This window comes from Cicer arietinum, chromosome 8, assembly GCF_000331145.2.
Source record: "Cicer arietinum cultivar CDC Frontier isolate Library 1 chromosome 8, Cicar.CDCFrontier_v2.0, whole genome shotgun sequence".
In the NCBI taxonomy this organism is placed as follows: Eukaryota; Viridiplantae; Streptophyta; class Magnoliopsida; order Fabales; family Fabaceae; genus Cicer; species Cicer arietinum.
The window spans coordinates 1,363,976-1,382,904 of record NC_021167.2 but is presented as its reverse complement, the minus strand read 5'-3'; the positions used below and the strand labels follow the sequence as shown (position 1 = coordinate 1,382,904).

The window sequence follows — 18,929 nt, the reverse complement described above, 5'->3', positions numbered from 1 at the left end:
TAAAAATACCATTCACCAATCTATTGATTTTAAATTTGATGACTCAAATTAAAGAATAAATAAATCAAATTTAAATAATTTTGACCATATAATACGTAGTATATATTAGGCAAAATTACACATATAATACGTTTAATTTATTTTCTGTTTAAAACGCTTAAATTTATTTTATTTTATTTTATTTTAAATTGATCATGTAAATTACATTTTATTCATATAATTGATATGTTATCTCAATTTCGTCAACAACTAATTCAATTTAAATTGATCATTTGAAATTATACGAAATGATGCAACGATATCTCTTTCATACAAATCATTCAAAAAAACATCATAAAATCTTACAAACAATTTATATTTTTTAATTTCTCTACAACAATTTAAATACATGTGTAATCTTTAATAAAAAAGAATTCGTCTACATGATCGATATAACTTTCTTCATATGTCAAGTAGTTTGAATATTGCAATATTTCGATCAATTCTTAATATTTTATTACAGTAATTCGAGAAAATTTTAAACTTAAATGATTGTATATATAATTTAATATATCTAATTATGCAAATAAATATAATTTAAATGATTAAATTAAAAAAAAAAATCTAAAAGACTTAAGTAAATATTGAGATAAAATTAAAAGATTAAAAATATATTTCTACCTATATATTATAAAAGCGAAACATTTTTCGTTCAAATGGGCACAAACGATTGCTAAACGGTTGTTTATCTGCCTCTTAATTTCATTTTTAGCCACTTATAGCAATATGTGTTTTTTACTCAACCACTTATATGAATATAAAATTATACTTATTCTAACTTTTTTAACTAGTGTCATTGTAAATTGTATGGTAATATGATATTTTTATTTCATTTCTCTTAATTAAAATTAAATATATCTTTTAATTTTTTTCATCTAAGTTTAGTTTCTCTAATTTTTTCTTTGTTAATATTATTATTGAGAGACAAAAGTGAATTCATTTGCAATTTTAAATTAATTCTAAGGTATTTCCTAGTTTGAGTTAGAGCATCATATTTTTGTTAGTATTTAATCGAATAATCAAAATCTTACACAATATTCTAGCATACCTATATATCAAGGGACGATTATGAACCACCGTATCTTTAAGATTCAATGAAAAACGTATCTTTAAGATTCAATAGAAAAAATAAAGATGAATAGTAAACTATTCTTATTGTAGTTTAAGATTTTAGAATTAGGATTTGGTTAGTCGAATAATAAAATAATAGTTAAATAGTTAAACGAATGAAGATAAAGACTCTAAATTAATTTTACCTTTTAATTTATTTTGATTTACTTTTTATTTTAATTAAGAAAATCTAAAAGCACTCAGGCAACTCAAATGTGAGGTAAATTGATGTGACTATAGTGTTGTATTATAATAAAGTGATACTCTCAATTAATTAAATTAAACCATTAAATGATCAATGGAAAGGGTTAGACTTTCATAATACAATGAATTCGAATTTAATTATTTGTTAGAAGAAATACTTACATTTAGTTGCAACACGCCCCAAATAAATTCTCTAATGGAGAAAACATAAAGAAAACTAAAAAAAAAAAACAATTAAATACATAATTTAGGTGAGAGTAAATATTTAAGTTGATTCTTAAATTGTACTAATAGAGATTTATCAATTTAGTCTTCTAAACTGCTAATGCAATAGCTCACATTACATATGCATAGATATCGATATACCTAATGATATTTATAATTGATCGGTATCATCATCCACCTCCTCGTATATAACAAGTGTCAGTGCGCCTTGATATCATTTATGCACACAGCTCGCTTGCATCTACCACAAGTCATGATGACATCAGGCAACATAAAAGAAAATCATATAATCCAAAACATAATGTGACAGCTTGGACTAAAAGATGTGTAATATTATTTTTAATTAAAATAATCTTCCTTTTATTTCCCAGATTAAATTTGTTTGGCAGTATATCATCCAAATATTTTTTATAGAAAAATTGCATGATCTAAATTGATAAAAAAATCAGGTAAAATTTTTATAACGTTTTTAAACGTCATATTTCCCAAGTCATGGCCAAGGAAAAAAAACCAATTAGAGCAAGATGACAACTAGGTAGTTTAGGTAGGCATGAGTAGTTTAATAATTTCACAGGCTTGACGAACTGTTGATCCACATGCTCACAATCTACCCCTGACGCGAATAGAATCCACCAAACTTACTACTTTTGTCGTTGTCTGCGTCTTAAAGTGTTTGTTGACTTGACATAGATAACCTTCGTGTTGTGTTCGGGAACAGTTCAAGAATCCAGAGTCAATAGGTAGAACGAAACCAGAGATTAGGGAAAATAGATTCTCTATTTTGACGGTGGGTGAAGTTTATTTTGGAGGAAAATTGATATAATTGAAATTAAATAATAAAAATTATTTAGATGAAAGAGAATAATTAATTAAAAAAATATAAAAAAAAAAAAAAAAAATAGAAGCCTCAAAGATAGAAATCCTAATCCACTACCTCACCTTAAAAAATAGTGTTAGCAAGCTCTCACGAAATTTACAGAAACGAGACATTATTCCAACTCGTCGTTCCCAGCCAAATGTGACAACTTCAGGCTTCAGCGTGACTTAAGGAAGTATGCCATGCAAAGGGTAGTCAATGAGTGAAGTTCAGTCTAACTTGGTTTAGTAAAGTCTATTTGAATATTTGATAAAATTGATTATTACATTGGATGTTTGAGCTTACGACTTTTTTCAGCTTAGATTCTACTCAATTCAAATTTGCAAACGATTTGATTCAATTCATAAGCTTAAATCGTATACAACCACTGACATAACAATTTAGGTACAAAACATTATTTCTGTTTTAACTAGTATTTTGAAAATCACACCAAGTCCAACTGAGCCGATTGAACCAAAAATCGTCAAGAGCTTCGAATACAAAATATTTGGTCGTGTTTGATAAGAGTATCGTAGCATTAATATCTTCCAAACAAGAAATTAACGACCAAAACTGGATTTGGTTTTAGGGATATTTTTACAAATTTTGAAATGGCAAACATTGTCTTAAAAAAGTAAACGAAAATGCTTTGTTACGACAGTTTAACAACTCACCAATACTGACATTAACAACTTGTGAAAATATATAAGAACTTTCAAGACATTAAAAATATTCAACATTAAGAATAAGTCAAGAAGTGTGTCTGTAAAACGTAAGTTAACTTAAAGGAGCCTAAGTACAGAGTCCACCAAGTCAAAAAGTTAATACAAGCATAGCATTGTAATGTGAATATCTTAACTTGTGAACATCAGACTACACAAATAAACTCGACAGTTTGAAAGTTAAGACCAACACGCCTTTTTTTATAAAAAAAAAAACTACCAACACAACAGAGTCTCACTGTACGCGGCGACGCTTATTCTTAATGTCATCAAAAAACTGATGGACATCAGCAGCAGTAATTGGCTTGGACGAGTCAGCGGACTCCTGTCATGAAACATAACATATAATCAATCAAACAGCAAATTAAAGTAATCAAACAAAGTCATGACAAATGCATCCATCTCATTTCTTAAAACAACCGTGCAACTTTTCTATTGTTTAAATGGTGACATATCTAATGAACAAATACAATACAGGATATCTACGCAATACAAAGAACATACCAGGAAAGTACGAAGTCCATCCTTCATCTCTTCAATGCCCTTCAAGATCTCGACTTTCTCTACATGTCCAAGTTTACTAAAGAAACTTAACTCAGCACCCTCCTGTTGCTGCAACTTTTCTTCTCTTTTTTGCTTGGCCATTTTCTCATACTCCACAATTGAGTCATCCTTGTCAAGTAGAAAAGCAATCCTTTTCTGATGGTAATACGCCACACAATTGTTGCATTTGCATAGAGCATCTCGCCAACTCTTGGAAAGGAACAGTGGTTTACCATGTATAACTGGGGAAGCAGCAATGATGTTCACACCAAGGAGACAATCAACATGCAGATCGGTGCCTTCTGTGCATTTATTTACAGCTGTACTGCTATTACAACTTCCTCCCTGAGGCAGAACCTTCCCATCAGATATAGATTCAGAATCAACAGAAGCTTTTGCCTCATCAATTTTAGGAGAATTATATGAAGTATCACCCAATGGCTTTTCAGACCCACAAGTTGAAGGCTTGTCTTCCAAAATACCCTTGTCCTTGCTACTAACTTGAACAGTAGCATTTGGCTGCTTCCCAGCCACCCATATTACTTCAGGATATAATTTCAGAAAGAAACATACTTCAGAGCATGCCTTACATATGAAATCTTCATAAAGCGGCTCACCTTCATCATCTCTGGGAATCTGAATCAATGGCAAAAATCACTTTGAATCAATGGCATAAATCAAATTATTTAGTTTTAAAAAATGTTTTAAGTTGTAAGTTCTTTCAAGCTTGAGTATCGTTTCTACTTTTCCATCAACATTATTTAACCTAAAGATTACTTGTTCGTGGCCACATCAAAATGTACTGAAGGGTAGTCAATCTATTAAGTTCAGCAGAACATTCAGCATTCGTAACATAAAAAGAAAAAAAGGGCATCCTATAAGTTTATTATCCTAATAGACATTCCTTAGTAACTTTCAGAGATATGTGGAATGTAGTCAACATGAAATGATCGTAGTGGTAAAGTTAATACAGCCTGGTAACTCTTCATAAAAGTGCTACATTTTTTATGTTCCGGAAATGCATTCAAATCTCACTCAAGTCTGAAAAATTAATGCACAATATAAAATGGTGTAGAGAAAACTAAATATATTAAACGATAATTTCATAATACCAATTACCAACCTCATCAGAAGATTCAAGACCAAGATGCTCCTCGTGAAACCAGTCCTCACACAGACAACACTGTATCATCTCTATTTGCTCTTCAGCATCTGGATCTGGATAAGGGCGGCCACATGTGCAATATGAACCTTTAAAGTTGTGATTGTACAAATTCTCAACATTCTCAACATCTTTATTTGGGGAAATCTTGCAGTAAAATTCACCAAACTTTGAATTTCCACAATCACACCTGAAGTTTCTTTTTGTCCATAGTTCCACAATCTGCACAACATAGCAATAATGATATCGAAGGTTATTAGTATGGTCCGCCACAGGAAATTTGTGAAAGAATGGCCACCATGGTGGTGCCATAGGCTGCAATGGCATGTTTATATGACACATTTTTGGCTTTTGGCCATATTCTTTCGTCCACCATCGACAACAATGAACTGGATTTATATTCAGGCAACAATATTTTGGCAAAATAAAACTTCAGTTATTTCAGACAAAGTCAATCAGTACCAACATCATTATATGTCCAATAAAATCACGCCAGGCAAAGACAACAGGTCAGATATGTTGAGTGCAAAGCAAATCTATAACTGAATATTGTAGGAAAAGGCACAAGAATCAAGATAGACTAGAGGAAATTACAAAAAGTAGTAAATAGTAAAAAAAATGACACCAAAATCTAGCACGTTCTTTAAAAAAATGCACAAGAACATAAATTTCTTTTCAAAACGCCCACTGTCCTCAAAATAAATGATTTAACTGCAGTTATGTGTATTACTCTCACACTCGCAATCAAACAGCAAAATTGATACACTTTAGTAATTCAATAAAAAATTCTTTGGAATTATAAGAAAATAACTACCTGATGACCATCGTGGCAAGACAATGAGCAAGCAGTACAAACTCCAGCATTCCCATCAGGGGTGCAGGTGATGCAAGAGAAAATTGCCTGCCTTTTCATGTAACCTTTGCTATAGGTACACTCCTTGCCATCATCACCTCCCAAAACTAAATCAGCTTCCTACAATTTGAATAAAAAAAAGAACAATAAATCATTCAGTGTAAACATTTTAAACTGGCAAAATTGTGTGTAAAAAAGAACCAAACACAACAGCAGTATAACCAATTAAGTAATACAGCTTATGCCAGATTGCAGTTGCTTCTCATAAAGCTTGAATCTGGAAATGCAGCGTCTTTTCAATAGAGAAAAGTGCAGACAAAGAAGGGGATACTTTCAATTTACATGTGAATCATACACCAAATTGTAGTATACTTCACAAGCACAACTGTTCTAATACTAAAAACCATATCATACTAGAAACAAAGTTCAAGAACAAACTATTGTGATAATTGAAGATTATACAAGCAAAAGTCAACAAATAGAATTCATTTCACGTGATTGTAAAGGCTTGTTTTTTCTAGCAATTGAAAAGATGTAGGAAAACCACTCACCATTTTACAGTAACGTCATCAAAAGCATGTCTATCCCAATTTATAGTCCATAACATGATAAAGGTATTTTTTTGCTTCACACAAACATGATAAAAGTCATAACAAATGATTGGATAATCTCATTTAATTTCAAATGCACCCGTTCATCAGCTTAAATACCAATTTTTCGTTCAGTTTTATTCTCCTCTAAATTACTAGGTTATTAACACAAATGACAAGCAAGAAAGAGGAACAAAAAAATGTTCAAAATGCACTTGAAACGTAATTTACATTTTGCAAGTAATTAAGCAGTACACAAAACACACACATGAAACACCAGAGTGATTATATAGGCTTCATATTGGATTTTCCTTGCTCTCATCCGACTAAAAATTAGAATTCACAATATCAAGGTTTAACACAAAAAGTAGGAAACTAACCTACATATACATCCAATTGTTGTCTCTGGTTCAATTTAAATAAGATAGATGGAATCTCACAAAACCAACTTGTGCCTCAACAAAATTGCCAACCCAAAAGTAACATTCCGATCGAGCAAATAGTCTCACAGTCCAATCAATTGAAACACAGCTAGTCCAATTAAATGAAGCAATCACATTCAGATTATAGGTTAATAAAGAACCGCAAGTAATGATACCATTCTACGTGGTAACAATGGCAAAAGCAAATCAATATCACAAATAATTCATAATCATAACATGAATTTTGTTATCTTCGCAGTAGGTTTATCAACCGAATGAGAAGCAAAACAAGAATATCGAAGAGCCGGATTCAGATATACCTATTACCACATATTATTATTATAGATACATACATAAACTAATAATAGAACAAAACTGTGTAGAAAATAAATTACCAGCTCCCGTTCCTCAACTTCGTCAAGGTACTCGCCGATTGTAAGGGCCGGTTCACCTTCATCGTCAAAAGCACTGTCCATTTCTACATCTGATTTCGGATTTTCAGGATCCATTTCTAAATTACAACGCATAGATAGATGTTAAAGACGTAGACAAAAAAAAAATGCAAACGAATAGGGCAATAAGTCCTTTTGCTAAGGAACTTACGTAGATCATGTTGATTATGAAACCCTAAGATTCACGAAAACATAAATGAAATTGAAAATGAATTGAAAAAGAAATAGAGAATGGAAAATAACCGTCGCACCAAAATTCTGAGAGAGAAACGCGATAGCGAAGCGAATGCTGCAATGGCTGAATCAATAAGCGTTGATGGTGATGAAAAAATGAGTGGCAATAGCGAGAAATGAGAAAAGAGAGAGAGTTTGGAGTATAGAGCAAAGCACTGCGTTTTGTGAATAGAAGAACTTAGGGATTTATATAAGGGATGAGGTGGAGTAAGGACCATACGGACATTTTCCCGCCATATATATGACTTGTCACTACCGCTATTTTCCGGTGAAATTACGATTTCCCCTCCAAATTATGATTCAAAAAATAATGTTAAAATTTTATTTAAATTTACATTAAAAATATAAAATTACTGAATATTTTGTTAAGTAAATATTCCTTAATTTTATACAATTGTTTGCAATTTTATATGGTAGTTCACTTGACATTTTTGAATTTTTAGAATATTTAATCCACGAATAATTTTATGTAATACATGTTTGATTTTACAATAAATTTGTCATAGTCTTAATGACTTATTGGGAATTTGATAAACCATCTTAATAAAATTGATACGCACATTTCATTCAATTATATCCCCTCAATGTTGCTTGCATACTTATTGTTGCGAAGATTCTTTTCTTTGTGTTGTTGAATATCTCTAGGATTAAAGAAGATGCAATTTTTTGTGAAGAAGCAATGTTGTAACTGTGCATGGGCCAACATATAGTCCATTGGGCTATTGGCCCGTTTCATATAGTCTACTTGGGCTAACATATCCATTGGGTGGGTATCCCCATTAATCATATGGTCCATTGTTTTTTGTCAAGAAAATAATGTAGTGAAGCAAATGGGGCTTTCAATTATATGTTTCATCCCTAGTACTAACATTGTCCTCTCCCTCTAATATATATCTTAATTATACTGACATTTGTCTATAAAAAAAATGAACAAAAATGATCGTAAAAATATAATTTAGAGAAGTTCAAAAAATGTAATAAAAAACAGGTTATCAACATTTATCATATTCGAGATCTCTAAAATAAATTCCGTTCTCCCGGGCTGCCGCGCAAAGGCAGGTCCAATATAACCAAAGGCCTGAGAATATTTGGACTTGTTGTTTTCATGTTTTTTCGTCGTAGTCAAAGAACTTCATAGAAATGAAAGTGACCACATATATAATCCAAATTTTACACACAAGGAAACTAGTATTGGACGAGTAACACTAGGATTACAACAATTATTGGATTACACGAAATTTTTGTCTCATCCAATATTAGCACATTCACTATTCCTATTTCCTAGACTAAATGAACTATAGTACTAGACATTAGACAATAAATATTTCAAATTATTGATTCACATGCATTCTTCTCATATCTAATGTCTACCTTGAAATTTTCTTTCTTATTTTCCATAGTATTTTTTCTTTTTCACTCAACAAGAAGCACAATTCCAGCTTGTGACAAAAGATATTGTGGAAACTCTGAATTACAACAACTTTTTGAGTTCCCTTTTTTATTAAGAGAAGAAAATCATTTTACCAATAATCAAAGTGATCGATGTGGGTACCCAGGATTTGAAATTTTTTGCAACAATAAGAATCAAGCTTTACTTACACTATCAAATTCAAGAGAATTTGTAGTCAAATTTATTTCCCTTGAGAGACGAAGAGTTTGGGTCAACGATCCCAATGAATGTCCACCTAAACGGTTCCTTCAAAACATATTCCTTAACAATGATTCACCTTTTCAATTGGACAACACATATCATAGTAACTATGAAAATGTTACATTTGTCAATTGTACAGGTTTTACAAAGGAACCAATGATTCATGATGATGATTTTATTATACCTTGTCTAAGCAATGAGAAATATACTATCATGTATACTTTACAATCGCCTATTGATTTATGGATTAATAGATCGTGTCGTGAAATTGGTTTTGCTATGGTTCCGGTGAAAGATAATTCTAGTGAACCACGAGTAATCATGGAAGGACTTTACTCTGATATTTTGTTGAGATGGAATAAACCTCTATGTGACTGTGCAGCAGACCAATTTTGTGGATTTGAAACGGATACGGGTCTTGATGTTACTTGTTACGACTACAATGATTTTAATCAACCAGGTATATACATATATTTATATATTTTTGTTTAATTTGCACAATACTTCAAAGCCTCATTCATATTAGAATTTTAATTATGTAGGTGGAAATCCTTCAAATCCAAGGCACAAAAATATGTACTTTTTTCCAGTAGTGTGGGGAATATCTGGAGCTCTATTCTTCATATGGGTAATTGTATCCATATGTAAAGATAGAAGGCAAAACCATATCCAACAAAATCAAACAATTACGAACATAGAATCAAATAACGGGGAACCCCCTTGGTTTGTGTTTGGGCTTGATCGATCAAGAATAGAAGAATATTATCCAAAGATTCAGGTAGCTGAGAGTGGACAATTACCTAAGTCCATTGACAATGTTTGCTCCATATGTCTTAGTGAGTACAAGCCCATGGAGACATTAAGGAGTATGCCCCAATGTAATCATTATTTTCATGCTGATTGTATAGATGTGTGGCTCAAGATGAATGCTACTTGCCCTTTATGTCGAAATTTGCCCGAGTGATGTGGTTTGGTTTTTTGTCATTTTGTTGCCTTCATTTGGATTTATGTTATGTTAATTCAATGTATTTGTAAAAATGAAACTACATTCAATGTATCAAATTGAATAAAATGAACCTATATACCCCATATCTCCCAAAATGTAAGTACAAATTGATGTAGATTTATTTAAAATTTAGATTAAATTACATCATTTTTTAAAATCAATTTTGTTTATATTTTATGACAAAGGAAATATAATGTTTTTTACCAACGAATTTAACATCGTGATATTTGTTTTTATTTGCTTTTAACTATTGAAATTAGGATTGACTAATGTTTTAATATTGATACTAAATAGTCGGTAGGCCAAACAATATTAGACCTATGTATATTAGTTAAGACCAACTCCACCTTGAGCTATTCCAAAACATTAGGTTGGGTTCTGAATACAAAATGAGGTTTGTGCATGTTGTATGTGCTATGTGCATATACTTTATTAAGAAGGAAAAAAATTGGGATGGTCAACACTCTCCATCTCCAAATAAGATATGTCCTCTGCTTAATTATAAATTTTATAACAATAATTATTGTATATAAAGAAGGATTACAATATATATGATAAATAATGTGGTATATAGTTGCGGTTGTGTTGTGGTCACAATAAAATAAAAAATAAGGTGGGTCACAACTTACAACATATCATGTTGTTGTAAAATCAATTAAATATTTTTGGTATAAGTTTGTTATGGGTTAACGTTCTTTAATTTTATTTTATTTTTTGATAAGATAAGGTGCTTAATTTAATCTTTAAAATGAGTAATATATATATATATATATATATATATATATATATTAAATTATTTTTATTCAAATTTTTCATCAATCTTGTTGGATGAACTTTAAAAAGATAATTTATTGTCATAAAAAAAGGAAATTAGATTTCACAAAAGAAGAAATTCGGAAATGACATAAATCAATATTTTAAGTCATCTTTTTGTTTATTAAAAGAATAATGCCATAAAAGTTTATGTTAAGTCAATGGTATATATAATTTGTGAATACAAGTGGTTAGATTATTTATGTAAATAATCATATAAATGGACACTAACAATTTAAAAATAAAATAAAATAGATCATGATATAAAGTACTATGAGGTTTGCATTATTTTTTACTATTAATCATAAAAAACATTTATTTAAATTATTATAATTAAAAAAATTGTTTACTATTTTCATTGGCTTATGTAATTAATCTATTTTTTATTTTTTTAAATCATCAAATCTAATTGTATAATTTTATTTTAGTATAAATAAAGTTTATTTTTATGTGAAAAATATATATTAATTGCCGGTTACCGTATTAAGAACTAGTGCTATTACTCATTAATTCTTATAATCCCAAATTAGCCAAACCACCGCTCTTTATATGAAACTTGGCGCGAAGAGAAAAGATTGAGTGAATGAATTGACAACTTTTTATGACATAAACTGTGATTTAAAAAAATAAAAAAATTACCAATTAAAAAGAAGAAAAGTAGGTATAGATAAACCAGCACAGATCATTTACTCCAATCGCAACTGGCCACCGCACGAAACCTATATTCATACCGTGTCACGAGACGAGATGAAGACGTAATTCCAAACGGCATTTGGGCGGTGATATAATATTACTATTTTTTTTTAAGATCAATTGTTTTTTATTTTTTATAAATAAAAAATTAAATAAATTGAATTTCTGGAAGTTCTTCCTTATATGAGTAGATTCAAGATTCAAATAACGTAAGTCTTTACACCGCAACAAATGTTGAATTTATATTATTATATAATAGATAAATTAAATTTTTATCAATTAAATTAACTTTTATTGATAAAATTAATATATGTTCACTTTGAAAAAAAATAATTCTTAAGTTACTTACATGTTTCTAAATTATTTGAGAGTTTTTAAATGAAGTTTTGAATTAAAAAATATCGTAATAAGATTACAAAACTATTATATTATTTTTAATTAAGACTTTTTGTTAGATAAAAATTAGTAAAATTTTGCTCAATATATTTTATAAAAATTTTATTCAATAATTTTTTTAATATTAGAAAATATTAATTAAATTCTTAGACATATTATTACTCTTTCCTTTTTTATCTTTTTCATGAGTCACGATCTTATAGACAAATGTATAAATAAAATTATATGAAATATATATATATATATATAAATATCACACATTATAGATTAAATTAATTGTCATATGTTCATTGTCATCCGCGGATTTAAACCTAAACATTATGCAAATTCTAAAAAGCACAATTAGTGCATGCGTTGATTATCTAAAGTAATATTCTGATAATCAATATATGCATTGGACAAAATAATACAAATATTAATTGTTCTTATAAAAAAATGCATGAATATGCATAGATCAAAACTGTGTATATTTTCAAAGACATTAACCACAATTTTGTGTATTAAGATATAAAAGATTAACCACAATTTTGACTATATATGTTTTGTTATTAAAAACATAAAGATTTAAACTTTTAAAATATTGAAGGTACAACTTTTAATATAAATCAATCTAAACTTTTTATTATTTATATATTCCCTTTAACAACAATAAGTAAGCATGACAAATATTTACTTATCTTATTTTAATTTGTTATAAAATATATCCTAAAAAATATACAAATTATATATTTATTTTAGAATTTAATTAATAACTATACAAGAGTGCATATCAAGAAAGTGTTGTGTTTGATTAACATTAAAAAATGAAAATTTTAATTTTATTTATACAAAAAATTACTGCATTATAACAGAGAGCCTCAAGATTTTATTGTTAAAATTTATAAATATGGATTAATTAAAAAACACTTTTTTCAAATGTTTTCCTAATCTCTTTATACATACACGCATATAATATTAATTAGTCACCGTAAATAATATCTTAATATATAGTAAAATATAATTTACTAACAAAATTTTACCCAATCTAGTTTTGTAAGTTTTTATATCAATTGTTTTACAAGTTAATCTCTAAGCTTCGCATGATAAATTTATTTAAATATTTAAATGAATTTCGTAATTATATATTATTTATAACTTTTTTAATATTAATATTTATTAAGTACTCAATTATTTTAACCTAGTACTTCCAAAAAAAATTATTAATAAACAAATAATACATACATTTTAATAATATATATTTTTAATATTATATATTAAGTTGGGTATGCAAAATTTGAGGAAAGAAAAAAGTTATAGAGTTATATTTCTCTTAATAGTTATCGGCGATCTTGCACAAAATATTGGGAGAACCGGAGAGCGACGAGTATTAACTAAAATATTATAATTGAAATTCTTAAAAGTTATATAATTTTTTTTATAGTTTCACACAATTCATGCATAGTAGACAAGTTGCAAAAGTTATAATTTCAATTATAACAAGTTTTATAATTTTTACAAGTCAAACAATTCACACAAGTTTTTAGAACTTCACACAATTCAATCAAATAAAATATATCTTACGATTTTTATCTTTATCAAAAACTTTTTTCTTGAAAAAATGTATCAATTTTCTTATGTTTAAACATCATATTGCTCCTAAAAAGATATAATATTAATTAAAACAATTTACAATTAAAAAATAGTATCACACTATATCATATATCAATGGTAAACAACATATAGAAGTTTGCTAACGGTTAATAGTTAAGTTGACAACTAGAGTGTTATAGTTTGTTCGAAATTAGTTATATCATTCAGAAGTAACTTATCTATATATAGAATTTGTTGTATTAATTTTTATATTTTATTAGTATAAATTTTAAGAGAATGAGAATAAATTGAGGAAAAATATGAGAGAAGAGAAATATATATTTTGAGAGGAAAAATGCAAAATTGTTGATAATATATTATTATTATTATATATATAAAAAATAAAAAAAATAAAAGAAATGTCATGGTCCTTTTCCGTTATCAAGAAGATCCGTCATTAGTTTTCAGTATTATTAATGTTAAACTAAGTATTTAATTGGTGGATGTGTTTATTAAATAAAGAAACTCCAAATGAATTACCTCATTGGTCATGGTGTCTATTAAATAAAAAAAAAAGCCATTGTACATGCTAGTAGGTGTTTGAATATAAAATTTTAATTTATTTAAATCTCTAATATATTAATATTATACATATCATTTAAGATTTATATATTAAAAAATTTAATAATTAAGAAAAATAAATTATTTTATTATTAGTTAATTATTTTCTATTTTTAATATAAAGTATAATAAAATTTATATATAATAATCATTAAAAACAATTTAAAAAAATAATTAAAATTATATTAAAATTTGTAAATGATATTTATTTTAAAATAATTTTTTTAGTAATGTAACTAGTATAAAAATAATAAAAAATTTAAATTGTCACCATCCCAATGCATTTATTGGGTTTAACCAAACCAATGATAAACCGAATCTATTTAAAAAAGTGACAGCTTAAGAAAGTTCATGAGACTGATGTCGACATGATTATGATTATACTACACAAAGAAAAGAAAGCAAAACAAGTGAAGAAAGAAAATTCAGAAACCGAACTCACTGGAAATCCACGTGGCTTATCTGTTACTCCCTCCATAAATATTCGCACAAACCCATTCATCAAATTCCAAATGCCATTAAAGTATTAAAGTTTTATAAGAATAAGAATTTACCATAACTAAGAATCACACAACTTTCGGAACGTGTCACAGAATTCTCGCCTCCTTCGAAAATGGCATCGCGCGTCAGCATCAGTAATACCAACGCTTTCCCTTCTTCTTCACCGTCCTATTTAAACTCCTCTCGTTTTCTCTCTCACGCTAATAACGTTTCATTCCAAACTCAAAACGGTTCTACCATGCTTAACAAAACTGTTCTCGTTACCGGTGGAGCCGGTTACATCGGTAGCCACACCGTTCTTCAGCTTTTGCTCGGTGGTTTCAAAACCGTCGTTGTTGATAACCTTGATAATTCATCCGAAGTTGCTATTCACAGAGTCAAGGAACTCGCCGCAGAATTTGGGAATAACCTTAACTTTCATAAGGTGCTCTTTCCGTTACGCGTTTTTGCTCAATTTCGATTCGTCGCAGTTGCATAATTTTTTGTTTAGAAATTGATAATTTGTTGATTTAGGTTTAACAATCTGTTCTTGCTGTTTCGAATTTTGCAATTTGTTTATACTTGATTTGTGCAATTTTTGTAATTACTTTAGTTCATAAAGCTAAAGTATTCTGTGCTTTATTTCGTCTCGTGTTTTTTTTAAAGAATAATTGGAATAGTGTTCCACCAGTTTTGAATTCATTCGAAAAGTTCATGATGAATTGTCGAACAGTCGAAGCACAGCTTGTTTTTGTTTTGTTGACAGATCCAAATTTTGTTTAGAGCTTTATGTGATGTTAATTTAACTTGAGTTTAATTTTTATAACTGTTGTAGATTTGCAATTAGTTATATGCGTAATTTTTTAATTAATTATGATTAATATTGATTTACTAGTATTTGAAATCCGGTGTGCATATTTATTTACTAGTATTGTGAACACGTGCGTGAAGAAAGCGCTTTTGATTACTTAATTTCACGATGGTCGACTAAGTGTAGTTAGCTAGCATATTTGCTGTTTGTTTATTTATTATAGTTTTGACTGACAGTTTTAATTACATTTTGGCCACTGCAGGTAGACCTCCGTGACAGGGCTGCACTAGAGCAAATTTTTGCTTCTACAAAGTAAGGACTATGACACAAACTTTTTATTTTCTCTCTATAATTTTAGTTTTTTAGTAGTGATAGTAGTACTTGATTATGTTTCTTATCGATTTTTATTCTTTTATTGTAGGTTTGATGCAGTCATACATTTTGCTGGAATGAAAGCAGTAGGTGAAAGTGTGCAGAAACCGTTACTCTACTACAACAACAATTTGATTGGGACAATCACTTTATTAGAAGTCATGGCTGCTCATGGATGCAAGAAGGTAAGTTCCTTCTTGCTTTTGGGCCTGCATGATAGACTTATGCTGCATGGAGAGAACAGTTTTAATATTATCAGACTTCTATGGCACTACAATGTTTTATGCAGAGCTCCTTCTTATTGCTTGGGATACAATATATACATGTAACCAATTGAATTGCCTAAATATTGCTTGTTGATTATTTAAATTTCAGTGAAGTAATTGGGCTCTTACAGCCATGAGTGAATATTTATGGTCTCTAGTTATTGCTTTTGCCGCAGCGGTTATTTATTTGTGACAGTGATAAAGTACCAAAACCTTAGATTACCTTTGTTTGTAGGCACATCACAACCTTGAAGTGTCTTGTGAGTGGAGTTTGGATATGCATTTTATTTCGTTCATGATGCATTTTTATTATTCCGCTGATTTTATATTTATTTGAATGATTTCAGCTTGTGTTCTCATCTTCAGCCACTGTATATGGTTGGCCAAAGGAGGTTCCATGTACAGAAGAGTTTCCTCTGTCAGCAATGAACCCATATGGACGAACCAAGGTATGATTATATCATTTTGAAGTTGATGGATTATTTAAGGAAGATTCCTTCAAATTCTTCAAAACTGTTTGTTCAAACGAATTTCTCCTTTTAGCTGAAGAAAAGAGATCTTGAATATAAATAATTATTAGAAATGTTGTTTGTCTTGGAATGTTGCAAATTGCAATTATATCTAATAAGATGTTTCTCATTCAGCTCACCATTGAAGAAATTTGTCGTGATGTCCATCGTTCTGAGCCAGATTGGAAAATAATGTTATTGAGATACTTCAACCCAGTGGGTGCACACCCTAGTGGTTATATTGGGGAGGATCCTCGTGGAATTCCAAACAATCTCATGCCGTTTATTCAGCAAGTTGCGGTTGGCAGACGGCCTGCACTGACAGTATATGGAAATGATTATAATACAATTGATGGCACCGGGGTATGTTATTACTGACTTCAACTTTTGCATTGAGATTTTCCTTGGAGAGGAAAGTTGTATGAAGTCCAACATCATTTCTCTATGTCATCCCATCTGTATTGCCCTGTTAAAAAATTTCTTGAATAAACTACTTGCCCACATTGGAGGTTCTGAAGATGTATCTACCTTTGATTTCTTTACCATAGATCTTACTGGATGGTTCTTACCTTATTCTCAGGTTCGGGATTACATTCATGTTGTTGATTTAGCAGATGGGCACATTGCCGCATTGCTTAAACTAGAAGAAGCTGATATAGGTACTATTCCAATTTTCCAAATTTATCGTTATCTTATCTTCTACTACTTTCCTGGGTTAGTATTTGGAAAATTCCGAGGCAGTCGTAATGTGGTATAAATTTTGTACTAAAATTTATGTTTTTAATATTCATGGTGTGTGTATACAGGTTGTGACGTTTGTAACTTGGGGACAGGAAAGGGAACATCAGTTCTGGAGATGGTTAGAGCTTTTGAAGAGGCATCTGGAAAGGTAACAGACTCATGTTTTTTTTCCTGGTCCCCTATATCTCACCTTTATCCTTCCTGTCAACTTTAATATCATTTTTAAATGAAAATGTTGCTGGCATGCTTTTATTTCTTCTCGGGGTGAGCTGTTCTGAAAATTTTGCTAAGATAATCTTTATGTGTTACTTATTTAATATTAGTAAATTGGATATTGGACTGAACAAATTTTCAGTGCATGAATAGTAAGTCTCATGATTATTTATGTTTTTCAGAAAATTCCACTTGTGATGGCTGACCGTAGACCTGGTGATGCCGAAATTGTTTATGCCTCAACAAAAAAAGCTGAAAAAGAACTTAACTGGAAGTAAGTCTTATTTTATTTGCTTTCAAATGGATATCTAACTGGTTTGGACTGGGCATCATCCTGTTACTACTATAGTCATCATTTTCTTCTTAAGTATCCTGACTAGATAAATGCTTGTTCATAAAGAAATACTTGCATGTACATCATCTTCTCTTCAAATTTGCAACTGTTCTGTTGTGAAACATTTTCACAGTGATAAATGTTTTATCAAATTTCCAACTCTTCTGTTATGAAACATTTTTATCTTAATGCTTGGTGGAGTTCTTCTTTCTCCTTGCCCTTTAAATTATTCTGTAAAGAATTTATCTGATGTGGCAGGGCAAAATATGGAATTGATGAAATGTGCCGTGATCAATGGAATTGGGCTAGCAAAAATCCTTACGGCTATGGATCTCAGGATTCCACAGATTAACCTTGATAATTACTACTAAATATACCATAGATGTTATTAGTTTGGGTTCTTTTCTGAACTCTTACCACACACCAATTACCATAGGTCCTGTGAATTTAATTTTCTCTGAAGCTCTTTTTCTTATAGCGATTATAAGGTGACAAAGTACTTGTATCATTGTAATTTCGAGTAACAGCCTACAGATATAAATAATAAGTAGTGATTTACTTTAGTTTACAGGCTATAGGTGTTAGTATTACTATGTAAGGATTCTCTCATGTTCTGCATGAACATGACGGTGTCCTGTTTTGTAAATCTAAACTACATTTTATTGATGATATTATGATGACTTACAGGTACTCTTACCGCATTACATCTGATTAAATTTTCTAAATTTAGCACTACCAAACATTGTATGAAAATTTGAATTAATTCTCTACTGTTCGTATTTGCTGGTCATGACGACAATAGACCTTTCTTTAATCAGAAACATTTTGTTAAACAAACTTTTGTCTTTTTTGGATCGGTAAACAACCGTTTAGTTTGTATAGTCAAAGACCTAACTTTTCAAACTACGATTGAAAAATTAGTGTTAAATTGTCATTGAGACCTAATTTCAATGTTTGGAACTTGGATGACAAAAAATGAGCCAAAGCAGTAAAAAGAAATCCAAATGGGATTAATTATCCCAGACCACATCAATTTTATAAT

At 29.6% G+C, this 18,929-nt stretch overlaps 3 protein-coding genes across 6 annotated transcripts; 2 read left to right on the top strand and 1 right to left on the bottom strand.

Moving 5' to 3' along the window:
- Positions 1 to 3,114: 3,114 nt before the first annotated feature.
- On the bottom strand, positions 3,115 to 7,589 carry LOC101505398 (uncharacterized). Of its 3 annotated transcripts, none has more exons than XM_004511460.4 (6): positions 7,430 to 7,589; positions 7,122 to 7,237; positions 5,676 to 5,834; positions 4,823 to 5,083; positions 3,661 to 4,335; positions 3,115 to 3,481 (listed from the first exon to the last, which is right to left on the bottom strand). In XM_004511460.4, exons 2-6 carry the CDS (start codon positions 7,233 to 7,235, stop codon positions 3,392 to 3,394), a joined length of 1,299 nt encoding a protein of 432 aa, XP_004511517.1. In that variant the 5' UTR covers positions 7,236 to 7,237; positions 7,430 to 7,589; the 3' UTR covers positions 3,115 to 3,391. The 3 variants fall into 3 exon arrangements, with proteins under 3 accessions (XP_004511517.1, XP_027193393.1, XP_027193394.1); XM_027337592.2 differs by having other exon boundaries at positions 7,422 to 7,579; XM_027337593.2 differs by lacking the exon at positions 7,430 to 7,589 and adding an exon at positions 6,685 to 6,835 and having other exon boundaries at positions 7,122 to 7,243.
- An 867-nt stretch (positions 7,590 to 8,456) lies between these two features.
- On the top strand, positions 8,457 to 10,111 carry LOC101505078 (putative RING-H2 finger protein ATL21A). Its single transcript, XM_004511459.3, has 2 exons — positions 8,457 to 9,523; positions 9,606 to 10,111. The coding sequence occupies exons 1-2, from the start codon at positions 8,776 to 8,778 to the stop codon at positions 10,025 to 10,027; spliced, it is 1,170 nt and encodes a 389-aa protein (XP_004511516.1). The 5' UTR covers positions 8,457 to 8,775; the 3' UTR covers positions 10,028 to 10,111.
- A 4,470-nt stretch (positions 10,112 to 14,581) lies between these two features.
- On the top strand, positions 14,582 to 18,591 carry LOC101504754 (UDP-glucose 4-epimerase GEPI48). Of its 2 annotated transcripts, none has more exons than XM_004511458.4 (9): positions 14,582 to 15,086; positions 15,715 to 15,764; positions 15,874 to 16,009; positions 16,438 to 16,539; positions 16,735 to 16,962; positions 17,180 to 17,258; positions 17,406 to 17,488; positions 17,736 to 17,827; positions 18,146 to 18,591. In XM_004511458.4, exons 1-9 carry the CDS (start codon positions 14,775 to 14,777, stop codon positions 18,237 to 18,239), a joined length of 1,176 nt encoding a protein of 391 aa, XP_004511515.1. In that variant the 5' UTR covers positions 14,582 to 14,774; the 3' UTR covers positions 18,240 to 18,591. The 2 variants fall into 2 exon arrangements, with proteins under 2 accessions (XP_004511515.1, XP_073220369.1); XM_073364268.1 differs by having other exon boundaries at positions 14,601 to 15,086; positions 18,127 to 18,591.
- Positions 18,592 to 18,929: the final 338 nt, after the last annotated feature.